Below are 22,572 nucleotides of genomic sequence, written 5' to 3'. Positions count from 1 at the left end.
TTCCTCACTTGAGGCCTTCACCCATTAATTGCAGTTCATGCAGTTCTGCTTCTGAGCTTTAGCAGAGGTGGATACTGCTTTCCATTTCTTCTTTGAAATACACCTCTGTATTTTGAGATCATTGTCATTAGAAAACATTGAATTAAATTGTCCCAGGCTACCATCCTATTTTGTATGCATATAGTTCTTTTATCTTCTGTACCAGTGCTAACAGCAGGAGTCAGGGCAGCAGAAAAAGGTACAGACTTGCACATAACGTTAGAGGTGTTTCTAAACAAGTTACTGTCCTGGCCTAAGTCAGCAGGATGTGGTAAATGAATACATACTCATTTACCAGTGTTGCCCAGGTAGCCATGGTGATTTCTTGTTCTTGGCAGTGGTGCTTCTAGAGGTTGACATTTCTGATTCAACCAGATGTGTGAGGTTGAAGATGGCCTTGCCAGGAGAGAGACACTTGCCTTCTACCAGTCCCTCTTTGGTGTACTTGCATCCTGGTGCAGACTGACCTGTGACAGGTTTATTGCAGTACTCCTAAGAGTGACAGTTTTAGGCTTCTTCTTTTGCTTCTTAGTTTAAACTATCTTTTTGCAGTTTCTTCCTTGAGGAAAGAAGGCAGGATCTCCTCCTTTTGCATACTTAGGACAGTGTCTGTTTGCACTACTTGAAGTTGCTTTGCAGTATTGCATGATCTTGACATAGCTTTGCAGAAAGGAAATGTAACAGGATGGGCTTGAGATTTTGGTGAATTTGAGCTGCCTCCACTCCAAATGAACTCAAGAGCAGCAGCATAAAGTTCTTGAGAACTGGGTGCGCTATTTGATACTATTCAAAAACTTTAACTGTTAAAGCCAAAAGATCTATTTCCCTAATTTAATGTGCTTTCTGCACTTAAAACTGTGGTATTTGAATGCAAGATCATAATTTCAGTTTACCTCGAAAAGAGCACTTGCATGAGAGATCTTAGTGTCTCCTGTTTCATTTTCAGAGACATCTCTGGGTTACCATTTATCGACCTTTCTTTACATTTGTCTCTCTTTTCTGAAAATTGCTTTCTAGATCTGTGGGCATGTTCCTGTTCAGGTCATTTAAATCCAGGTTGTCTTTCTTTTGGTTCATCTCAGTTTAAAGATTTCCTCGGCTTGGACAGAACTTTTTGCTCACTGGTTGCTGCAGTTCATATGTTACTGCAATAACGTTACTGCAATGTGATTTTTTTTCTGTTTGTTATTTTAAAAAAGAGCAAAAGGAGGAGATCATGAACTAAAACTTACCTGAGTGTGGTGTCATCCAGTTGTAGGAGAGCTCACCTATTGCCTGAACTTTCCTTTTCCTGTGAGCAAATGTTTGGGTTTTTTTGCAAAGCATTCTTCCCATTAAAAAAAAAAAAAGGCCTTGGTCTTGTAGCTTTCTGTACTTAAATAATTACCTTCACAGTTTTGACTTTCTCACTAGGACAGAGCTCTAAATTTGTCTTTACTCCTTTTGGAAATGAGGCTTTGCTTAATGATGGTCATGTTTCTTATGGTGCACTATTCAACTGATCCTTTGCAAGCAGTCTTACTGTTCCCTCATTCTGAGCAAGTTTCTAAAATCAAACTCTGCATTTAGGAAGATTAGAATCTAGAGCATTTTTCTTGCACACAAACTGGAGAGGAATCTACATTTGTCTTCCTGCAATAGCCCTTTGGCTCACAATATCCTCACCCATTTATTCCTGAAGTCCTGATTTTCTGCTGGAATATGACCTCTCACTTTTACCTCCCAACCCAAAGCCAGTGTGCCAGGGTACCATCAATTCACCTTAATTCTCCATCCAGAAGGCCCAGGGCAACCAGGAGATTGACAGCATTTCCTTAGCTGGCACAAAATACAATCCTGGGCAAGTGCTCGTTTGAGCAGCAGCACAAGCGAAGCCTGGCTTACAGATGGGTTCCATGTCTTGCGTATCTCCACCTCCCTCCGCCAGCTGGCATCACCTCCTGCCTATCTGCAGTCCCCTCTAGCTTTCCACTGGTCTCCCAAGTCTTCTCCAGGTTTCCAGTGTTTCCCCAAAGATACTCCTACCCTTTCACTCGATTTTTCTACTCAGCTGCCCACTCTAGTGTCTCTAACAAGTGTCACCAAACTTAGTTGTCTCTCATGTCCCCGGGATAGCCCCTGTGAGATATGTGCTGGCTAAGAGATCCAGCAGAGCGCAGCCTAACTTGACCTTTTTGCCACTCAGAAACAGATTCAGTGATAGCAAATAAGGTTATAACAAATCAGGTTATGTCTAATTAGCTACCTGGTTTTGTGAATTTTATGTATCTGTTCATACATACACATATATACATATATGTTTGTGTATGTATTTATACATACAGTTCAGTTGAAATTGGCCAGAGTTCAACAGTTATTAAATGGAGATTAACAAATTTACAATGTCATCTCATAAATCTTCATTCCTTAAGAAGGAAGATTCAATAAAAATGTTTTTGTGAATTGTTTTGTACTGCTGTTAATTATCCAGAAGTTTCTAGATAAAAATATAAAATGCATAGATATTATATGAAAATATATATTTTTGCATATATAATGTTATATATCTTTGTGTGTTTCTTTTAGTAAAGAAGTTTTAATAAAAACCAGCAAAAATTATTTCAGCCATTTTGCTGTTTTAGGTTAGTAGAGATTAGGTTTCTAAACCAATGTGGCATTGAAACTTTACAGGCCTGTGTAATTCCGATACCATATGTGAAATCACAGAAACACACACTTTTCTTTTTCTGAGATATTTAAGAAAACCTTGATAAACATTATGTAAAAAATAGCCACTGTGGTCAGAAGTTCTTCCTAATTTCCCTTAAAAAACCATTCTTATGGTGGTAACTCAGTGAAGTGTGAGATAGGAGCTGAATCACATAGTGCATTTTAATGTGAAAGTAACCTGAACATAATTTAGGTTGCTGTTAAGACTCATGTATCAAGGAGTGTTTCGTTTTAATATTTTTTATGTTATCTATTCTCTATGAACCCACAGAGTACTTGTCAGGTTTGCCAACTCTAGACTGCACATACGAATTAGTTTCAGGTTTCACTGCCAAATGAATAATTCTGAACAATCAAGAGACCCATTCATTCCTTTCTCACACTGAAATCACCTCTCTTTTAAAAGAAATAAGACAGGATGTTACTTGGAAAACCTTTACCTATCTTTCTTCTATTAAAGCCTCTTTTCCCCTTAATCTGTCTCCCAAAATTAACTGTGTAAAGGAGGAGTGCTGTAAGTGAGCTGCGCAAGAGACTCAGAATCTTTTATTAGTTCTGCTTTATACAGAATGGCTTAAATTTTATTCATCTGTATTATGAGAGGTGTTAAGGAATTTGCTGCTATGCATTTCTGTGTTCCCTGCACACTGCTGCCACTGTTGCTCAAGGTCCCCTGTATGCTTCCCAGGCTCTGCTTTGTAATGTCTTCATTCCCCTCCCCCTTGCTCCCAAATCCTCTTCTAGCTGACCTTGCTGTCCTTTCTTCCCCCATCAGGCTGCTCTCTCTGCTACTCCTTAAGGCTTGTCCCCAGAGAAAGGTAGTGCTCACTGACTTGTGATGGCTGTGGTCTGAACCTGCTGCTCCCCCTGAAAAGGGGATTACGTTGCTTTGCTCCCACTTGTGCGTTGGAGTCCTCTGTGTCCACTGTTTTCTTCAGGCTGTCTCTCAGCCTTCAGCAATACGAGGCAAGAGGAAACACTTGCTTCAGGGTTGTCAGCTGGAATCTAGATTTTCAAAATGTACCTTGTTTGTGTCCATACTGGGAGTTGGTGCAGTCGCACAGTGTACTGTAAATCCATGCTTTGTTTTAGTGTAAGCAGATTGTCTTGCAGAAAGACAAGCCATAAACTCAGGCTTCTGCTCTCTGTCTCTCTTGTTTTGTTAGAAAATGTATGTTACTGAACAAAGGTGGAATTAACCCCTTTCTGCCCTGAAACAATGATTGTCCCTAAGCTGGGATAGTGTTTCTCAGATATTGAGTATGGAAAAATCTCATCTTTCAAATCCAAGTAGTTTTCTTCTGCTTCTTTTTCTGTTGACCGTGTTTTCCCGGGCACTGGTCAGTCACAGGGTGCTCACAAGTGTACAGTCTGAACAGGCAAAGCAGGCAGAAAAAGGGAAGGTGGAAGTAGTAGTATCTCTGCTTATATATAGTATGGAGAAATGACCGCTGGGAAAGAAGTGGTTTGCCTGCTGTCTTTTAGGAAGTTGATGGAAGTGGATGGAAAGAGAAGCCAATTCTGTTGATTTCCGGTCCTGGGGGGGTTTCTCCCCCCCTCCTTCCATTTCAGTTCTTAAACATAATGTGGATTGGAAAGGGAGTCAAAGCTTTTGAAAAGCTCTGACCTTGAGGCAGTCCAACAGTCCAACAATCCAGTGTTGTGTACACTTGTTGTTTTGTGCTCCATAAGAGATACCACTCATTCATGTAACAGAAGAACCGTTGCAGCAGATAGAAGCATCTCCATGTTGCTTTCCCCCCTGTTCTTTGCCTTTTTGCTTTCTTGTCTTTTCTGGGATAATCATGTTTATTCAGAAGGTACAATAAAGCTTTCTCCCTTTTTCCAGACGCATATGCATGGACACCAAGAATATTCCTCCTCACCAGTATTCCAGATGCCGAGGACTTCAGCCAGGCAGCCCTCAGCACCTCCTGCTCAGCTTCCACACAACAGCCTTCAGGGCCAGGGCCTTTGCTACACCACCAGTTCCACTGAGGACCTCCAGCCCGGCCACTCATCAGCCTCTCTTATCAAAGCAATCAGAGAAGAACTTCTGCGGCTTTCTCAGAAACAGACAACAGTGCAGAACTTCCATAGTTGATTTAGCATTCCACTGCAAATCTGCCAGGTATCTGCTTCCTATGGAAGCAAAGACTTAGAGGAAATCAGCAATGTTGTTCTCACAAAGGAACTTTCACAAATCTGTTGACAGCACTCTGGAAAAATCGAAAAAGGCAGCAAAATGAGAACAGTAAGGAGAGATGGGGGACAAACAGGGAAAATCATCAGTGTCATCACAAGTAATGTTAATTAATCTGCTAATATTACAGTGCTCCTCTTCTCTCCTTACCCTCACTCGGCCTAACACATAAATAAAACCTTAGGTCAAGAACTCAGTACCCCAGCAACAACCACAAAATAAAGACAGGAACAAACTCCGAGAATGATAGACTCCTTTTTCTAAGGAAGTAGGTGAAGTTTTGAATGAACTGAGATGACATTTTGCGAGAGATTACAAGTATTCTTATCTCTCCAGTGCTTATGGGGAACTGGTTTGTGTTGCTGTTTTGCAGGATTGCAAACTGTATCAGCTCAAGGGTCTTGAAGGTCCAATTTCACATAAGAATCACTTTGGTTGTCAGGAACAATGGGACTACTTAGAATTAACAGTCTTTATGAGTCACTTGTATCAAACTGGAACAATAATTGTTATAGCTCTGTGGTTCCGAATGGAGCTACCCTCTGCACTCTTCCTTGTTTTCCTTCTGGTGCTGAAGCTTCAAGTGTTCCTTCATCTTCAATGTTTGCAAAGTGAAACATTGGCCTTGTATAATTAAAAAAATATTTGTAGACTCATTCAGGCTGGAAAAACAAAGCAAAGCATCCAAACAGAAAGGGCTTGGTATCTAATTTGTTTAAAAATTATTGAAAACTGGAAAGGGAATACTCAGCCACAGTTGAATTTGGGGAAATGTGTGTGTATATCTTTAGAAAAACATATTTACATACTAAATGCTCTTGCAAGACTAGCGATAAAATATTGCCTCTCTGTAGTTTGCTTTGTGGACAGAAACCAATCCAGCCTGACTGGTACAGGGTCACCAGCATTACGTTATAAATTGATGTCCTAAATCATTGCTTATGTTTGGATCTGAATAATTTTAGTGGAAGTCAGTGACAGTTTAGAGCATTAACATAGGCTTAGATTTGCAGTTTTGAGACAGTTTCTATATTTATACTTGTTTCCAAGTCCTTTGGACAAAGGGTAAGCATTATCCCCATGGTAAGAATGGTACGTGCCATGGAACTGTTTGTCGCTGGGTTTTTTTCAGAGTTTTAATTTAAAATTAGCTACAAATTTACTAATACTGGCCATTGCATAACTGTAACTGACATAATACATACAGACATTTTGCTTAAGTCATGATTGCTTTCCTTTTCAGGTCAGAATGAGCTAAAGCTATTGAACTGGCACAGAGGTGGAGGGCAGGCTCAGTGTCGGGGAGGAGGCTTGGGAGCCCTACCCCAGGGCAATGGAAAGCAGAAGCATTAGGTGCTACACTGTAGGTGTTTCAAACACGAGCTGGTGGTAGTGGTCAAGGGTCTACGGAACAAGAGATCTGCCACAGAGAGCATTGGGCAGCTGGGCAGCAGCAAAGTGGGTGTTTGCCTCACTTTCTGGGGTAGAAATGGCATTGGTGAAGTACAGGTGTGTAACACTGGTATGGTGTGGCGGTCTTTGGCTACCAAATCTGCTGCTGGCTCCAGTACACAGTTCAGTAACTGCAACAGGACTAACTCAGACTGAAATGAGAACAGGTGGGAGGACATGGTGGAAGAAGTCACCTCCGTACCTTATTCATGAAGTGCGTACATCATACTCATGCCTGAAGCCAAAACCTCAGTTGCTCACTGTGGGAAAAAAAGGTGGTATGTTTTCCTCTTTACTAGGAAGCTCAGTTATTTTTCTGTTTACCTATGATGATCAAAATGCTGTATGAAACTGTTTTGAGGGACTTAGTGTAATGAAGCAGTGTAAATTAATTTCCAGTTCCCTGGCCTTTGTGTGAAGCCCTCATGGGCACCAGTAGAGGTTTGAAAGGAATCAGAACACCAGCATGGTTGTAACAGCAGTACCAACAGGTCATTATCATTTGAATTTTTTAAGTTTTTTGTGTGATAATTCTAGGATAAAAATAAACATTTGTTTCTGCCAACTTTGTAAACATAAATGTTGCCAATGCTTCTGCAAAATGCCAGGTTTTGAAGAATGAAGAGTGTATCAGGCAGTGTTCATTTGGTCGTTTTGACAGCACTGAAGGCTGACTGTTGCTAAGTGTTCCCATTAAAACCATCTCTTTCAGACTCCACATCCTTCTCCAGTTTAATTCTGTAGAGAGCTCAGAGACCAGTGCTTATAATACTAGCCCATTACTGTGACTTCATTTCAAGAAAATGTGGTCTTCCAGGAGGTAAATTAATTGTCTGGTCCAGCTATTTAAGAACAATATGTTCTCTGTGAAATAAGAGCTTTGAAATTTAGAGGTACTTAAAGCCACTTCTCATTCATTCTTTTTGCTAGTGATGGTGATGCTATTGTGAAATTCCATCCTTTTATATTTGGATGTTCATAATTTCTCTTTTCAGTCCCAATCTTTATGAAGAACGCAGGACAAATATGTACTTGTAAATAAAAGAGGCTTTCTGGTGAAGAAAACCCTCTTTAAAATTTTCAACAGGATAGTAAAATATATGAGGTCAGAAAGCTGTGTTTGGAAGTTACATTCTCAGATTGGCTGGAGACCTGATCCAGTGTCCAGAAAATTGGTGTGGCCTAGTCTGTATCTTCATATAGGAAGAAAAGTAACACCAGTTACCAGCTGCCAGTTCCAAGAATGGCCTTAACAAGGGAGACCCACACTTTTTGCAGCTACATGAAAAGCTGGGGTTTTTTGTGTACTACAGAAGGATTCTGTGGAAGGCATGTGCCAGAGTGTGTTTTTCCACTTGGGAATTCGGGAGGTGGGAGGGAAATCTGTAATTTCTGCATCCCCATGTGCTTGAGTTCTTATGCCAATTTTTTTAAATTGCCCTGATAGAAGTGGAGGGGGGAAGACCAAAGCTTTTTTTCCTGAAACTTAAAAATATCCTGTATTTAAGTATCTGTTAATGAATCTACCAGATTTTGAAAACACTGATCAGATGAAAAGTTGGTACAGGCACAGAAAGCTGTTACCATCAGTTGCATCCATTTCCATGACTAAACCATCTGGTTCATGGAATCCTCATGCTCTTCCCTTTCTTCACAATTTTCCTTGACATTTGTGTTTAGTCTGTGTTTAGTTTGGCATATAAAAGAACTTGGCAAGATGAGAGCTACATAATTTAGTGTGGTTGGTTTCCTTTTCATGGCCAAAATGCTGACCTCCAGCCTGCTTCTTGGTTATTTTTGGAGCAAAGTGAAATGTTACAGTTATTTTTCATACACTCAGTGTGAAAGGTGGGGCATGCTTCAGTACTATAAAATACTCTCCACCAGGATGTAGCACATGGTGTTGGGGTTAGTGGCTGTGGGCCTGTGACTCAGGAAAGAAAACTTTGCTTTATTTGCATAGGTGCTGGACTGGTAATGTTAAATACACCCACTTTGGAGCAGTGAGTGGAATCTGAGTGACCCTTTGCAGTGGACTGTACTTGCAGTGCTTTGGATCAGGCTTCTTATCTAGTGTTTGGGGAGTAGCAGGGTCAGACAAGGTCTGTGTGCATCACCCTGCACCAAAAGGTTGGCGTGGTGTTGGCTACCCCAGTGTGGTGGACATTTATGGACACAAGTAAATACATAGAGTGATCACCCAGAAGTGCAAGCTCCCAACAAGCCAGTGCCTCTAAATTAGACCAAGGACAGCAGGGTTTCAGGATTGTCTTAGAAAGAGGCTGTGTACAGCAATGGTAACTTCCCCAGAACCACAACAGCTCACGCTGTTGTTGTTAACTCTCAGCTTGAAAACACATTTGACAGATTACCTAAGGAAGCTCGGTGTACATTCAAGCCCCAGTGTAGTCACCTGTTGTGTGATGTGGATGGCAGTAGGCAGCTGAACTCACTTTTTTACCTTTTGCCCTCACTACGTTTCTCACTTTTCCAGCTATCATAGTTTTAGCTCAAGGAAGAAATGTGCATTTTCTGTTGCATGCCTTAACCAGCAGTTCCTTGTAAACAGGTGCCAGTCCTTGAAAATTCCTTATTTTGGCCAAGAGCTTTGAAGTGGCAGGATGAAGAACATTTGTGCCTTTGAGGTGGGAACGTGTTGTGGGCCATATTGTTTCTCCAGGACTGTTTAGATGTGCCTAGAGAAAAGCAGCAGCTTTGAATTGCTTGAGTGTGGAAATAAAAATGCAGTTCCCTTTTGTGGAGGGTATGTTTTTCTCTTCTTGTTAGATTTTATTTAGAAAGGGAGGGGACACGGTGGGGGTGTATTCTGCTGTCACAGTAGACATGTTTCAGTGTGGGCAGAACACACTCAGCTTGTGACGTAGGATTGGCAGTTCAGATCCAAATGTTGCCCCGCATATTTCCCTTGGCTGCATCTGCATGACTTCCACTGAAAACCATGTAGTCACATGTATGCTTTGGAAGAACTCATCCTACAGGTTCTTGAGTGCCATTTGGGATGCACTTGGCAAAAATGTTCTAGCTTTGGTGTACAGTGTCCCCAGGGTGAATTTACTCGCACAGTATAAAAACTTGAGAAGCAAAAATCCTGGGGAGTTGCACCACCTTTTTAGAGACTTCCCTGGAGTAGGGCTGCAGTCCCATGAATCCCACTGAAGACTGATAGACTAAAAAAATTACATTAGTATTAGAAAAATACTCATTTCTTTGCACTTCATAGTTTGTAGGGATGGAATGTTTTGTCTTGATTTTGTGTTACTTTTTCTTGATACCTTTTACATATCAAATAGTTTTTTTCCTTTGTAATGGCCACTCCTGTTTAGTTTTGAGTAGTTCTTACTCCGTAACTGGAAATTTGTGTTTAGGCTGTTACATCTTACTTTAACTGGAATAAAGTGTTGGCACATTTGAACAAATGCTCTGAAGAATCCTTTGAAACAAATGCTAAACCTCCTTGGATCCCTGACATGGTGGTTTTCAGGTCCACTTGCAGAAATCCTCTTATTGGCCACGTGTAAAGCAGGTGAAATGAAATGAGAACTAAAGAATTGAAAGATGAAAATTATTGGATTGCATTTCCAGATATATTCAAATGTACGCACTTCTTAAGAGCTCTGTAGTGTTCCCAGGAAAACTTCTCAAATGTTTCCATCCCAAGGCTTCTTGGAACTTGGTTTCCTCATCCAGGCTGTTGGAAGGTTTTAGTGCTGTGCATGATTTAAAAGCAGTAGCTGCATATTGTTTGTGTTTCAGGAAAAACTTTTTTGTATTCAAGGAGAATTAGTGCGGTGTTATATTTGGCAATGCACAGCATTCTTTTGGTCCTGAAACACAAATCTGAAAGAAACTTGACTAAAGAAATAAAAAAATTTTTAAAATACTGCTCTAATGAAAAAGCAGGAAGCTTTTATCCTTGGACTTGAGGAGATAGGAGGAAGAGTTGTGGATTAGCCACTGTCAGTAGGAATTCAGCATAGTCACCAAATACAAAGTAGTTCCAATTCAGTGCAGTGCAGGTGATGTGAGCATCCACAAACTTCTGAACTGATTGCTGTATTTGTGTCCATGCAGTCCTGCATAAAATGGTTTCAGGTAAGTTGCTTTGTATTTTGCATGGAACACTTCCTGTCAAGCATTTCCATGGATGATTTTCATCCTGACATTAATTTCTGTCTTTGGGCTTGATGGTGGCACAGGAATCTCCTGTTTAGAAGATCTGTAGATGTGCAGCCATGTATTTACATTACTGCTACATCCTGTACTTCAATGCTGTGTGGGAGAAAATTTGCTGGGACACTGGAACTGATGTTCCTGCTTTTGCAGAGTAGAACTGCAGTGAAGTCACGAGAAGCTTTTTGTTGCTTCCAGCATCACTGACACAACATTGCCTACAATAACCTTGCTCTGCCAGGGAGCAGAGTGCCCTTTCCTGCAGCTTAAGGAGCACTCAACTCTAGTGCCAATGGGCATTATTTAGTCTTAAGGAGGAGATAACCTCTCTTACCTAACACATTATCACATCTGTATAGGATGTAGTTTTTCTCAGCTAAAGAATGGTGGTTTCTTCATGTATTTGAGCCCAGAGGGTTGCTACATTAGAACTTGCATATTTTTGAACTGATCTGACTTAAATACACAGTATGTTGAAATGCCAGGAAGGGGAAACAGTCTAGCAGAGGTGGCTTTGCAGGTGCCTCCCTTCTGTTCTGCCATTTAGGCAAAGCAGACAGAGCTGTGGAAAACCTGAAGAAGTACTCTAACTTTTGCTCCAAAAGGCATGCTGTCAATGTCATACTGTCAAATTGGACAGGAAAAGTCACAAGTCTCCTAGAGCTAAATTTTTTTCCAAGCAGTTTGCAGACTTGGGGGACAATACTGCATTGTTTATGCTGTGGTTTATTTCTGGAAGGTTATTGCAAATTATGAGTTGGAAATCAGCTCATTGAACATGTTTGATTGTGGGACAGAAACCTGCAGTGAGTTATGAATTCCACAACAGCTAGTGGTACTGCAGATACCACAAAATAAGCAGAATCTGGAGTGTAAGGATGAGAGAGGGTGGTTGCTTCCCAAGAACGCCTGTATTCCATTCCTTTGGCTGTAATTAATGACAGTAAGTTTTTGAAATCGTTTTTGAAAGTTTTTGTAATGGCTTTATCAAAATTCCTACAGAGTCCCAGTACAGAGCACCTTTTCTTATGAATTCAACCTCTGTCTTTTGTCTGTGTGTTTCACGTGAGTAGGGAGCTGTGATGCTTGCCAGTTTTCATTCCTCTAGTGATTTGGCCAAGTGTAATCATTGTAAAGTGCAATTGCTTAATATGTAGCTCGTTCACTAAAACCCCAAGGATCAAGGCAGTGAGTAATGTGAGTCATTAGCAGAGCAGTGGTATCTGAAAAGATGAAGAGTCGTGCATCAAGTATCAATCCATTTAGTCTTGAATTAAGAATTTTTTCAAAATCACTAGTTGGATGTGATGGATATTGTCTCAAGGCAAATTAAAGTGGTTACCCTGCAATGCTGTGCTGCTGCTAATGTTTTTCTCCTTTGTTATTAGAAGTGCTGCTCAGTTGTATGTCCCCACTGCTCTGTTTGTCTGTCTGAGACACTTGCAAACCAGCAGCTTTCCCAGGTGCCATCTTCATCTCCTTTCCCTTTCCAGGAACTACATACCTTCATGCCTGAAATTCAGAAACTTTGTCCAGAAAACATTAACAACTCTGCTGATTTAGTCAGCAGTGCTGAGGTTCAAACTTGGGTATTTCAGTCACACTTTTTTTTTTTTTCTTTTTTTTTTTTTTTTTTTGAACCATCCAGGTTTCAAAAGTTTTCTTGCTTTTTTATTTTTTTGGACTAAATCAGAAGAGCTGGAATAGGTTTTTTTCCTCCATCTCATTCCAGTGAGGAACTTTTTGGTCCTGGAGAGACAGTAACTATAAATGACTGGAGCATTAAGATTTCCATCATTGTTTGGAGCTATCACCTTACTTTTTAAATGCTTGGAAATGTGCAAGTGCCTACACCAGCTCAGTGCCATGAGGTTGTATGTAGCAGTCTGATGGGGCACCCAGGTTTAGCACAAAAATGATTTGTGTATGCTGAGAAATCAGTGGTTATGCTTTGCCTCCAAGGTTTCCTATGGGAACAAAAATGACAGGCTTCCTGAACTGCAGTGAAAAAAACCCAAAGAACAAAACAAGGCATGTGCTGGATGTTTGTGTAGCTCCCTTGAAATCAGCAGGGGTTGGACAGCATTGCACTAGTTGGGGTCAGCGATTAGAGGTATTAAACTTTGAGGGCTATTATTAAGAGCATGAAATAATACACAGTAAATGAGAATATCAGTCTGCAACTCTGCTCATGGACCACTTTTATGAGGCACTGTACTATACAGTCATACATATTTAATTTGTGCATTTGTATGTTTAATTTTTGCATCAAAACCAGACCACGGCCTTCTACTGTGACTCAATTGCTCTTAAATGAGGGGTTATAACCCACAAGCTGTGCTCCTGTGTGCTCCCTGGCTAAAATTATTCCAGGAAATGTAACAGCAGACTACAGATAATCTTCACATTTTAGAAATCAGGTATGTACAATCCATTTCTGCATACTAATTTCTGTCTTTATATCAATTTCTCAAGTCTTTTGGCTGCAAATTTTTAATTCAGTGCTTTCTGTAACTGTTGACAAGCCCCTGGAACATTGACAGTACCATTAGGGCTTTTCTCCTCCTTTTGCAGGGTGGGTTGTTTTGCATTGTACTTGTGATTGCCCATAGGATCAGTACAGCACATAGTGTGTACCTTGGAGAGTCCCTTTAAAAGAGTGCTTTGGGGTTTTGCACTGTATTATGTAGGAGCATGTGAGATGTTTACAGACAGCCTTGGAGTCTGTGGAACACTGCCACCTTGTTTAGGGATCCCAGACACACTGGGAGCATCAGTGCCTTCATGAGAGTCATCACAGGACTAAGTTTTTCTGAGGGACTCCATCAAATGACATGAAAAGAAGCAGCTGTAGATCAAAGCTGACAATGCCATATGTCAGAACAGGTGATGCAGTAAAAAGCAACACTGTTATGTTAGACCAGAGTTTTACAGGTTACTGATCTAGAAAAAGTATACATTTCACAGCAGAAATTATCTGTAAGGTACTCCATTTTTATACCTGATTTTGTGGAGACGTGGGTGTCACCTTTGAACACAGGCACACAGAATCCTTGAGGGCACTACGTTATATGAAAAAATACGGGTTTTTTTCCTTTTCTCCCCAGTTTGCTTGAGCTGGGAATCCTCAAAGGAAACTGCAAGAAGCAAAACCTGAGGTTTAAGTCTACTTCAATCCTTGAAGGTATAGGTCTCTATTTTGGAGAGAGTGAAGAATGAGCAAGCTGTGCTTCTAAAGGCAGGCTTTAGGAAGCCCCACAGAATTGCTCAGTTGTTGTGAAGCTCTTTGTGGCTGTTGTTCTCTTAGGACATTAGAACTTGCATCATGTGCTGAAACTCAAAAGACATGCAAAAGCTATGAAACATATCCCCTCAAAGATGAAGAGCAGGCACTGATGTGTTCCCAACCGAGAGAAAAATGCCCCTAAGTCTGGAGAACTGTAAGATCTGCAGAAGGCAGACGTGAAGGCAGTAAGTGGAGGTTTTTTCACAGTATCTTTCACATTGCTTTCAGAGCAATGAACATTTTCTGCTATTAAAATGAATGTAACAGGAAAAAAATTATGTGTGTAGGTAGAAGATTTGTTGTACATGAGTGATTGCGGTGGTTGAGCTGTCAACTCACTACTCTTTACATTTTGGTGTTGACTGAGATCCCTTTGTTTCTGTAAGTTTGTACATAAATGAAGGGACTTTGCTGTTTTGCTTGGTTATTGGGGGTTTTGTGGAAAGAATTTGATCCAATACTGAGATCTGAGATTTGTCATGTGAAAATTACTTTTTGTTTAATTGCTCTATATTGAAATGTTGCAAATTAAGCCCTTCTCTTTCAAAACTTACTGTCCTGACATGAGCATCTCTGTTCAGCATTTCACCCTGAAAGACTTCTTGCCTTAAGTGATAGGGAAGGGTGTATTTTCCTCAATGTCTAACTTGTCCCTGCTCCTCTTCATTGGGGCTAGCTGATAAGAGACAGCTGTCCATCCCTTTGAAGTGGCCAAATTATCCTGATCAAAGTGTCTAATTGTGCCAGAATCAATTGGAAAAGTCTTAAACTGATTTCTGTCTTTTCTCACTCATGAAGTTACACCTTGATGAGCTGATGGGAGAGTATAATTATTATTAGCAGATAAAGATCTTTAATGGTGCTTTTTAAATTTAAAAGTAACTTTTTATGTTTCGTTTCAGTTGATCTCTAGCAGGTTTGCTAACCTTGTGTCGGTCTAGGTAGGTTTAACTCTGATTTGTTTTAATAACGGATAGAAATAAAACTGGTGCAACTGCCCTAAATCAGAGTTTGGCTGCAGTGAGCCAAACCCTCGTGCAGGAATATGTCTTCTTTGAATCCTGTTTCTAACAATTTGGGTTGAGTAATTCCTTGCCAGTATAAGCTTTATCCATATAAACCAGTCAGTGAGAGTCTTTCAATCAATAGGAGTATTTATTATCATCTTGTATAAATAGGAACAGTTTTGTGCATGCATCGGATATGCTGGTTTAAACCTGCTTTCCACAGTTCAGCTTGGCTTAGTTTCTCAGGCAGGTGGAAGCTGAGTAAGTACAACCAACATTCAATTCCTGCAACACATCTAAATGGCTCTGGAAAAATTAGTTTTACTTTCAAACCAGCCCAAACAATCCCTAAGTTTCCATAAGAAAGTTTTCCCATGTATCAGGTTAGTGAGTGAGGAGGACTTGGTAAAGTCAGTGAATTACCTCCAGTTACTGATGTAACCTGGCCTATAGCTTAGTAATGGCTCTGGTAATGTTGATGCTCCAGAAAATAGCTTGGTGTGCCCACTTTCTGTGTCAGAGCCAAAGGTGTGTCATGCACCTTTGTGCACGTTGAGGCAATGTGCTATAGGCTGGTAACTGGTCCCTCAGCCTCTCCTCCTGCTGTGCTCACAGCAAGCACGAGAGGGCTCAGGGAAAAGTGGGCGTTTTTGCACTGTGGCACATATATGGTGGCTTGCAGGGACTTGCCTACCCCACACCTTGGCTGGCAGCTCCAGCCTGCCAGAGAGGGTGAAGCCTTGGAAGCTGCCCTGCTTAGATCTGGCTTTTTTTGGCTGCAGGTGTTCCCTTTCTTTTTGTGTTTTTTAGCAGGTGTTAGAAATGCTTTGTCAGTCTGCCTGCACCTCACTGCTCCCCGGTGCTGCTGCTTGCTGGCTCTCTCTGCTTCAGGCCACCAAGTATTTGGGCTCATCAGGCCGGAGTTTCGTGATCTTGTCCATGCAGAGCAGGATGAGGGTCAGAAACCAGAGGCTCCAGCCGACGGCCGCTGCGATCCACCCATAGTCGTCCATGCCCGAAGGGCAGCACGTGGCCGCTTGCCTGCAGAAGTTCACGTCTGGCGGAGGAGAAGTGGAGTGAGCTCATGGGAAGCCAAGTACATGGCAGGCTTCCTTTGCTAGAAGGCAGATGGCTCTGCCTTGGCATCTTTCCCCTAAACGTGTCTCTTAATCTGGTGGATGACTCTGGAGTAGTGGTGGGATCTCAGGTTGTTTGGGGCTGGCTGTTTGGGAAGGACGTGGTAGGGCAGGGGAAAGAGGCACTCTTGGGAATCTGTATAGTGCCTATGGGCAGGCAGTCTGGCAGGGAGCTTCAGGACACACAAATTAGCTATCAATTAGTCTGTTCAAAGCTATGAGTCTGTCTCAATATACCTAAGATATCGTACCATGGCAGTGGAGTCTTAGAAATGCATCCTAAAGGTTCACCCACAATGGAAGCCTTGAGAAGAGATAAATCCCTTCCCAGGACAGGCTCTCAGTCACTGTGTAGGCTCATCACCTGGCTTTAACCAGGTAGTAATGATTTATGAAGACTTACGAAGACACGCTGGTTCGTACTCAGTTGTTGAAACATTGGAGGTGCCTTCAGCTGCTGCCAGAAGGAAAGCACAGGAGAAAAGGTAAGTGGGATTAGAAAAGCAATGTTTGGCATCAAGCAGGAAAATCTGGAAGCCATTGGCCTTGCAGAAGTCTGTAGGGTGGAAACAACTTGGAGAAAGGAAGTTCCTGCCCCTAAACACTGCTGCATTAGGGTATGCTTCCTTATGCCACCACTTCTAACACGGGCTGCACACTTGCTCAAGCAGCATCCCTAAGGAGCAGATGAATCCCTGTACCTCTGCCTTGGTGTGACCCTGGCCTGAGCCGTTCGCTCAGAGCTCAAATTAACCACAGTGCTTGCCCAAGCTACAGGGGCAGAACGAGCAAGCATGGAAATGGGAGAGACCATGCAGTGGCATGGGGAGATCCATGGCCAGCAGGCTGTACAGCTGCCTCCTTTTACCCTTAGAAAAATCCCAGGGTGCACAGAGTCTGGCAGAGCCAAGGGCTGAGCCCATCTGCGCAGCCTCAGCGGGTCCACCAAGGCCCCAGGAGGAAGCTTTGGCTTTGCTGCAGGTCAGAGCATCTGAAACTGCTCTGGCTGGACTCCAGTTCGGACCAGCATGGTAACCAGCTCAGGTTGGAAAATACAACATCCAGAAATAAGTAATGAGGGAGAAGCCTGGAGCTTTGATGAAGGTTTTCCCTCTTTATCCTGCTTCCTGCCCAGAATCAGCACACACACATGCACTCTGGCACAACTCTGTGGCTGGTGTCCAGCTCTTCAAACCTGCACACGGTGCCACAGGCCATACCCTCTTTAGTACTCCTAAAACCTGCCTTGCCCCTCAGCGTGCTCCCTGCAGCACGGTGGGATCAGACCAGGACAGCTGCAGGATGCCTGCAGGGGTAAAAGCACAGGCTGCCCTGGTCCCTGTGCATCAGCATCTGTCTGTCCCCTGCTGCAGAAGGAAGGGAGTCAGAGAAACACCTCCTCCTGTGCTGCCGTGACCAGCACAGTTCATGTTCAGCTGGGGAGAGCATCCCCTGCACAGATAGATGACAAATGGCCTGGGGAGACTCCAGGAGGGAGGACTTCTGCTGCATGGAGGAGCTCTAACATGCTGCTTGTCCACAGGCCAGGAAGAAGCTATGAGATAACTATTTCTAGTCAAGCCATCACTCTGAGCTGGTAATTTGGAATGTAATAAAACTAGCTCTGGCTTGATTTCACCGAAGGCTGCAGAATAATAGCTCAGATTTCATTTCAGCTGAGGAAAACAAAACAGAATGAGACATTTGACCAAGTATTTGCTTTGAGTTTGGCGTTTTCCAAGTAACAGAAAATAAACTGAGGTTGTCCTGTGGGAGATGTCCCCCTTGGGGTCACCTGCTGTTACCCACCTCTGTGTTTTGAGCTGACCCACCATCAGCAATACCAGAGCTTTCCTAATGGCCTCTGCCATGCTCAGAGCAGGTCCCTGGGCAAACTGCTTCAGGGAAGGGTCTCAGTATTTCCCATTCCTCTGTCTGACTCTCGTAGGATTTGCAGAATGACCTTGGCCAAGCCCATAATTTGTTTTCTCAGTTAATAAGTACCTCACAGAAGCACCGGGAAGTATCATTAAAACCTGAGTATGACCTGTGGAAGGAAGTGCTGCAGAATGCCGAGCGCTGGATCGTGTTTATAGCCCTGGCAGCCCAAAGAACAGGCTGTCAAAGCCAGCCCATCTTTAAAGAGCTGGCAGGTCTCATCTGGTGCTGATATACCAATGCAGGCAGTAGCCTGGTGGGGAAGGAGCGCCTCACAGGTCTCATTTACATTTTGGTTTCAGGCAGCTTCCACAATTAAGGTGGCACCAAAGCCAGATTTTCTGCAAAAAGCACCTAATAAAATCTAAGACGGACTACAGTGATCCTATTGGGTGGTATTGCAGGTAGTCCTTTGCCTCAGCAAGCAGGGCAAGGCCAAGTTACTGTGGTTTCCTGTGTCCTTGGCGTTCAGTGGAGCAACCTGCAACTCAGTCACTTTTACAGTGGCTCTGTAAATAACTGGCAGAAGAACATCCCTTTAGAGTGATGCTGTGATCAGTCATGTCTAGTAATTCTCATTAGCATTAATCAATTCCAACTCTTTACACTTTTTAGGTGAGGCAAGAGAGCCCCCTCATTTTTAAAGAACGAATTACTGTCGGTGGGCAATATATTTAGGTATTGAAAGGAGTGGGAGAAAAGGGCAGGATATCAAAACGGGAGCATAAGAATAGAGAAATACCTGCTGAGCAGGAATCCCAGAGCGCAGCGGTGAGGAAGAGCACAGCGAGGGCTGCCCAGGGCTCACGGGAGAGGTGCTTCATGTCGAGGGTCCTGCTCCCACCCCAGTGACCACACAGAACAGGTCGCTGTCGCTGGCAGATCTGGTGCAGCAAATCCTCGATGAGCTCAGGGAGCCGCGGTGCTGGGCAGAGGGTGGAGCAAGGGAGCTTCCTGCTGCCGGGACACCTTGAACTTTCCTGCTACAACCAGGGAGGAAAGAGAAAGGGCTCTGACCAAAACAGCTTCAGCGGGAGGTGGATAGCAGGAGGTGGCCCCTGAAGGTTAAGCCTGAAGGTTTCTCCCCAGGATATGCTGCAGCTGGAGGAAGGAAAGGCTTCCAGAGCCAGTCCTTCCCAACAGGGTCCCAGGCAGCTTCTGTCTTTTGAGTGTATTTTAGGTCCTGTGAAGATTGTTTAAGAGAGCTGGAAAGGATTAGAGGATTGGGGCAGAGAATTTGTCTCCCAGTTTGGCTATTCTTTTTGCATGTTTGCTTGCTTGACTTCCGCAGTGATGCTTTTTTGGAACGGCTGTGTGGAGTCCCAAAAAACAGCAGCCTTAGGTCATGCTGGTACAGCAGCTGTTAACACAGGATACTCAGGGAGTGGGTGCATTCCTACCAAGAAACGGGGTGCAACCAGTGGCTTCATGTAGGCTGCTGACAGCTACTGCACAGTAACAATGGCCTGGGCTGGGTTATGGGCTGGGATCAGTTCAAGCTGGGGGCACAGGGAGAAGAAGCTGCTGCTGTTCTGTCCCTGTGAGCACAGCTCTGTCCCTGCCTCCATCACCCTCTGCAGAGTTATTCTGGAAAAGCTGTTCTTTCTTCTCTGGTGGTTATTGCACCTCCTCCTTGATATTTGCAAAGGCAGAAGCTGAGCTTTCCTGTGAGCATAGCTCTGCCTGCAGACCTGGAGGATTGAGAGAAAAAGGATGCTGGCAGGAGAGCAGGAATTTTACTGCAATCCTGGCTGGAAAAGCCACACTGTTGGAGTGCATGTGGTGGTGTCCTGGTCTGATGAGCAGCACACATTGCTGCTCTTCCCCAGGCTGTTGGCTTGCTCCTATCTTTGATGCGATGATGCTCTTGTTAGAGGAAACATCAGGCTCTAAATCAGGCAGGAAGGCACTGGGAGAAGTGAGTTCTGCAGGGAGCAGACTGCTGGTGCTCTTCTGCAGTGGTCACTCATGGCTTTGGGGGCTCAAGTTAGAAGGGAGCTGTCTGAGGCCTGCTGTGGGTGTGCAGACATCTTAGGGGAGGCATGGAGGAAGGCATGTGGGGCAGCAGTCCTCGTAGGATGGAGAGCATTTAACAATTTTCTCTTTTTTTTTCCCTTCCACACAGCTGAAACCCACTGGGAAGGACATAACAGGCTTTCCACTTGAATATCACACACCGGGGTACAGCTCTGCAAAGCTGTGAGGTTGATTTGGTCTCCCTTCATTTAAGAAAAACCTTGACAGCAAAACCCACGTAGGCTTAGCCCTTCCCAGTGTTTCTGCGGGGTGAACCCGCTTGTTGTCCTCACCACCAAAAACGCTCTGCTCCCACCCAGCTGTGAATACTTCCACGATGCATCAGGACAAGGCAGCCAGAGGTTGCCCCAGACAGAGGGCACACTGAGCCACAGGTGAAGGCAGGTCAGCTGAGACGGGCATGTTTACCCACCTTTTCTCCCTGTTTTCATGTCAACATGCCACCGGTGCTGGCGGAGTTGGGGCTGTGCCGGCTGGCCCGTGACAGCCACCTCCTGCTGCTGCCAGGATGCACGGCCCCGTCCTTCTGTCCTTCAGCTGACACCCGAGGTGTGGCACGAGGTGAGAGCCATGCTCTGCTGGCAGCGGGGCAGGGCTGTGACCCCAGCAGCCACCGCTCTTGGCCTCGGTACACAGGAGAGATGCTGTAAAACGCTCGGAGCTGCCTGGAATTCACCTATGGGATAATCTTCATCTCTGCCTCATTTCATTGTCTCAGTCCTTTTGTGGAGGTTGCCTTTAATTTGTGTGTTTTTATGAGCTACCTGTTGCATCACAACTAAACCTCAACTCTTTAAGTGGTAAAGGGCCTCCGCTGTCTGCCAGTTTGACCTTTCCCTTCTGAATTTCTCACCTTCTATTCCCACTGAAAGTTGACCTGGCAGTTAATTTTGTAAAAGTAAATGAATTCAAAAGTGTTCTGTGCAGCAAAAAATGCTTGAGGGGAAATGAAAAGACAAAACTGCTCTGCTATTGCATGAATGATTCGATTTTTAATGAAATCTTTTTTGAATTTTAACTATTAACTAAATACTCTTCGTCGGCTTCTAGGCAAATGTCTCCATTTTTAAGGGATGCTGAAAATGCATTTGCACAATTAACATAATGTATTTCTTTTCCTTTCCAAAATGTGTTCCCTCTGTGGTTCAGGAAAGGTTGCTCCGAAGTCTCCTGAAGCGGTGAACAGGCTGCGCTTGGCTTCAGTGATTTTTGGATCGGGTTGGAAATGAAGGCTTTGCTTGATAAGTTCAGACACAATGGGAGCTCTGCAAAATCATCTCCTGACATGGATTTGGATTTGTTTCATTTCTTCTTCATAACATGTTTATATTTCAGTGCTGTGACTGCCTGAAGAGTGATAAGACACTCCAGTGCCTTCCCCAGATTTCTACTCCCGTCTCCCTCCACGAGGGTGCCCCGGCACATGAGGCACAACTGCAGCCCCTGCAGAGATGCGGCTTCCTTTCCTTGGGCTCCCATTTTCATGCAGTTCTCAAGACAAGACTGTTTACTCTAAAATTAGGTACTTCCCCAGCTCTCCTCTTGGAGATTCTTGCACAGTGTGTAGGGCTGCTGGCCAGCTTTTCCTGATGGTTATGAAGGAGGCAATACCTGCTGTTCGATAGATTTTGTGCCACAGAGACCTTCATGGCTAAGATCCTCTGGTGGCCAAAGTGTGTGTGTATATATATATATGTATATATATATATATATATATATATATATATATATATATATATTCTGTTTACACAGGGGATTGGTTTATATTTTTCATTCCAAATGAAATCTGATTGCTGCTGCAAAAAAAGCACAAGATCTTAAACCTGCTGCCAATAATGTGTCCATCGGGGAGGGCCAATTTGTTTGGTGTCTTCATTGATGTGAAAAATAGCCATCTAGGATAAAGCTGCCTGTGAACAGGGGGGTTGGTTTTTAGAACTCAGAGGAAAAAAAAGTCGAAACCACAAAGATTTTACTCTTTACGTGAAAGAAGGGGAGAGGGTATGTGCTTTCTGTCACACAGAGGAAAGCAACTCTAGCATTTTGGAAAACTGCACAAAACACAAACTGCCTTTTGTGTTTTCCAGTCCAGGCTGGGAGTAGTATTAGACAAATGTTGAGCCTGTGGCCCTACTCTGACCCCACACTGTTCATCTGGAGACCCCAGTGAGAGGGCCTAAGACCAGTCAGGCAGTGGAGGGCTCGGAGAAAGGCTGCCTTCAGCTCGTCCAGGCAGAGCTGCCTGCACCAACAAAGAGCCCACTGATGGGGCTTCTCCAAATGCTGCCTCATGGCCAGCCATCTTCATCTGATCTGCATTAATAGGATTATTATAAAATAATGTTCTTACTTCCACATGCCAGAGGCATGAAATAGGATATGCTTTCTGCTTCTCTCCTCTCCGCTTCTCACCTGGGAAGGGTGGGGGGAGGGCAGCAGAGACAGCTTTATCCTTGCTTTCCATGTTTGCTCACTTCTCAGCTAATGGGATGGAGCGACTGGCTTAGTGCAGCTTGCTTTGGCAATTAAATGCGCTTTGGGGACCCCTTCTGCTCCCCCAGCCCCAACAGCTTG

General features: G+C 43.5%; 2 protein-coding genes across 2 annotated transcripts in view; one reads left to right on the top strand and one right to left on the bottom strand.

Moving 5' to 3' along the window:
* The window catches only part of KIAA1549, a 143,063-nt gene extending 137,240 nt beyond the window's left edge, over window positions 1-5,823 (top strand). The window contains exon 20 of the mRNA XM_082279621.1: window positions 4,598-5,823. Within this exon, the coding sequence (XP_082135747.1) occupies window positions 4,598-4,852 (255 nt within the window). The 3' untranslated portion in view covers window positions 4,853-5,823. The remainder of the gene's footprint in view (window positions 1-4,597) is intronic.
* A 9,951-nt stretch (window positions 5,824-15,774) lies between these two features.
* Window positions 15,775-18,785, bottom strand: TMEM213 (transmembrane protein 213; the record flags this gene model as incomplete). The annotated part of the gene is made up of 3 exons (XM_082279891.1): window positions 15,775-15,944; window positions 16,427-16,480; window positions 18,704-18,785. The coding sequence occupies 3 exons, from the start codon at window positions 18,783-18,785 to the stop codon at window positions 15,775-15,777; spliced, it is 306 nt and encodes a 101-aa protein (XP_082136017.1).
* Between the last annotated feature and the right edge of the window lie 3,787 nt (window positions 18,786-22,572).

This window comes from Coloeus monedula, assembly GCF_965178545.1.
Source record: "Coloeus monedula genome assembly, chromosome: 4".
NCBI classification, from domain to species: Eukaryota; Metazoa; Chordata; class Aves; order Passeriformes; family Corvidae; genus Coloeus; species Coloeus monedula.
The sequence above is the reverse complement of the archived record's forward strand: the minus strand, read 5'-3'. Positions and strand labels throughout refer to the sequence as shown.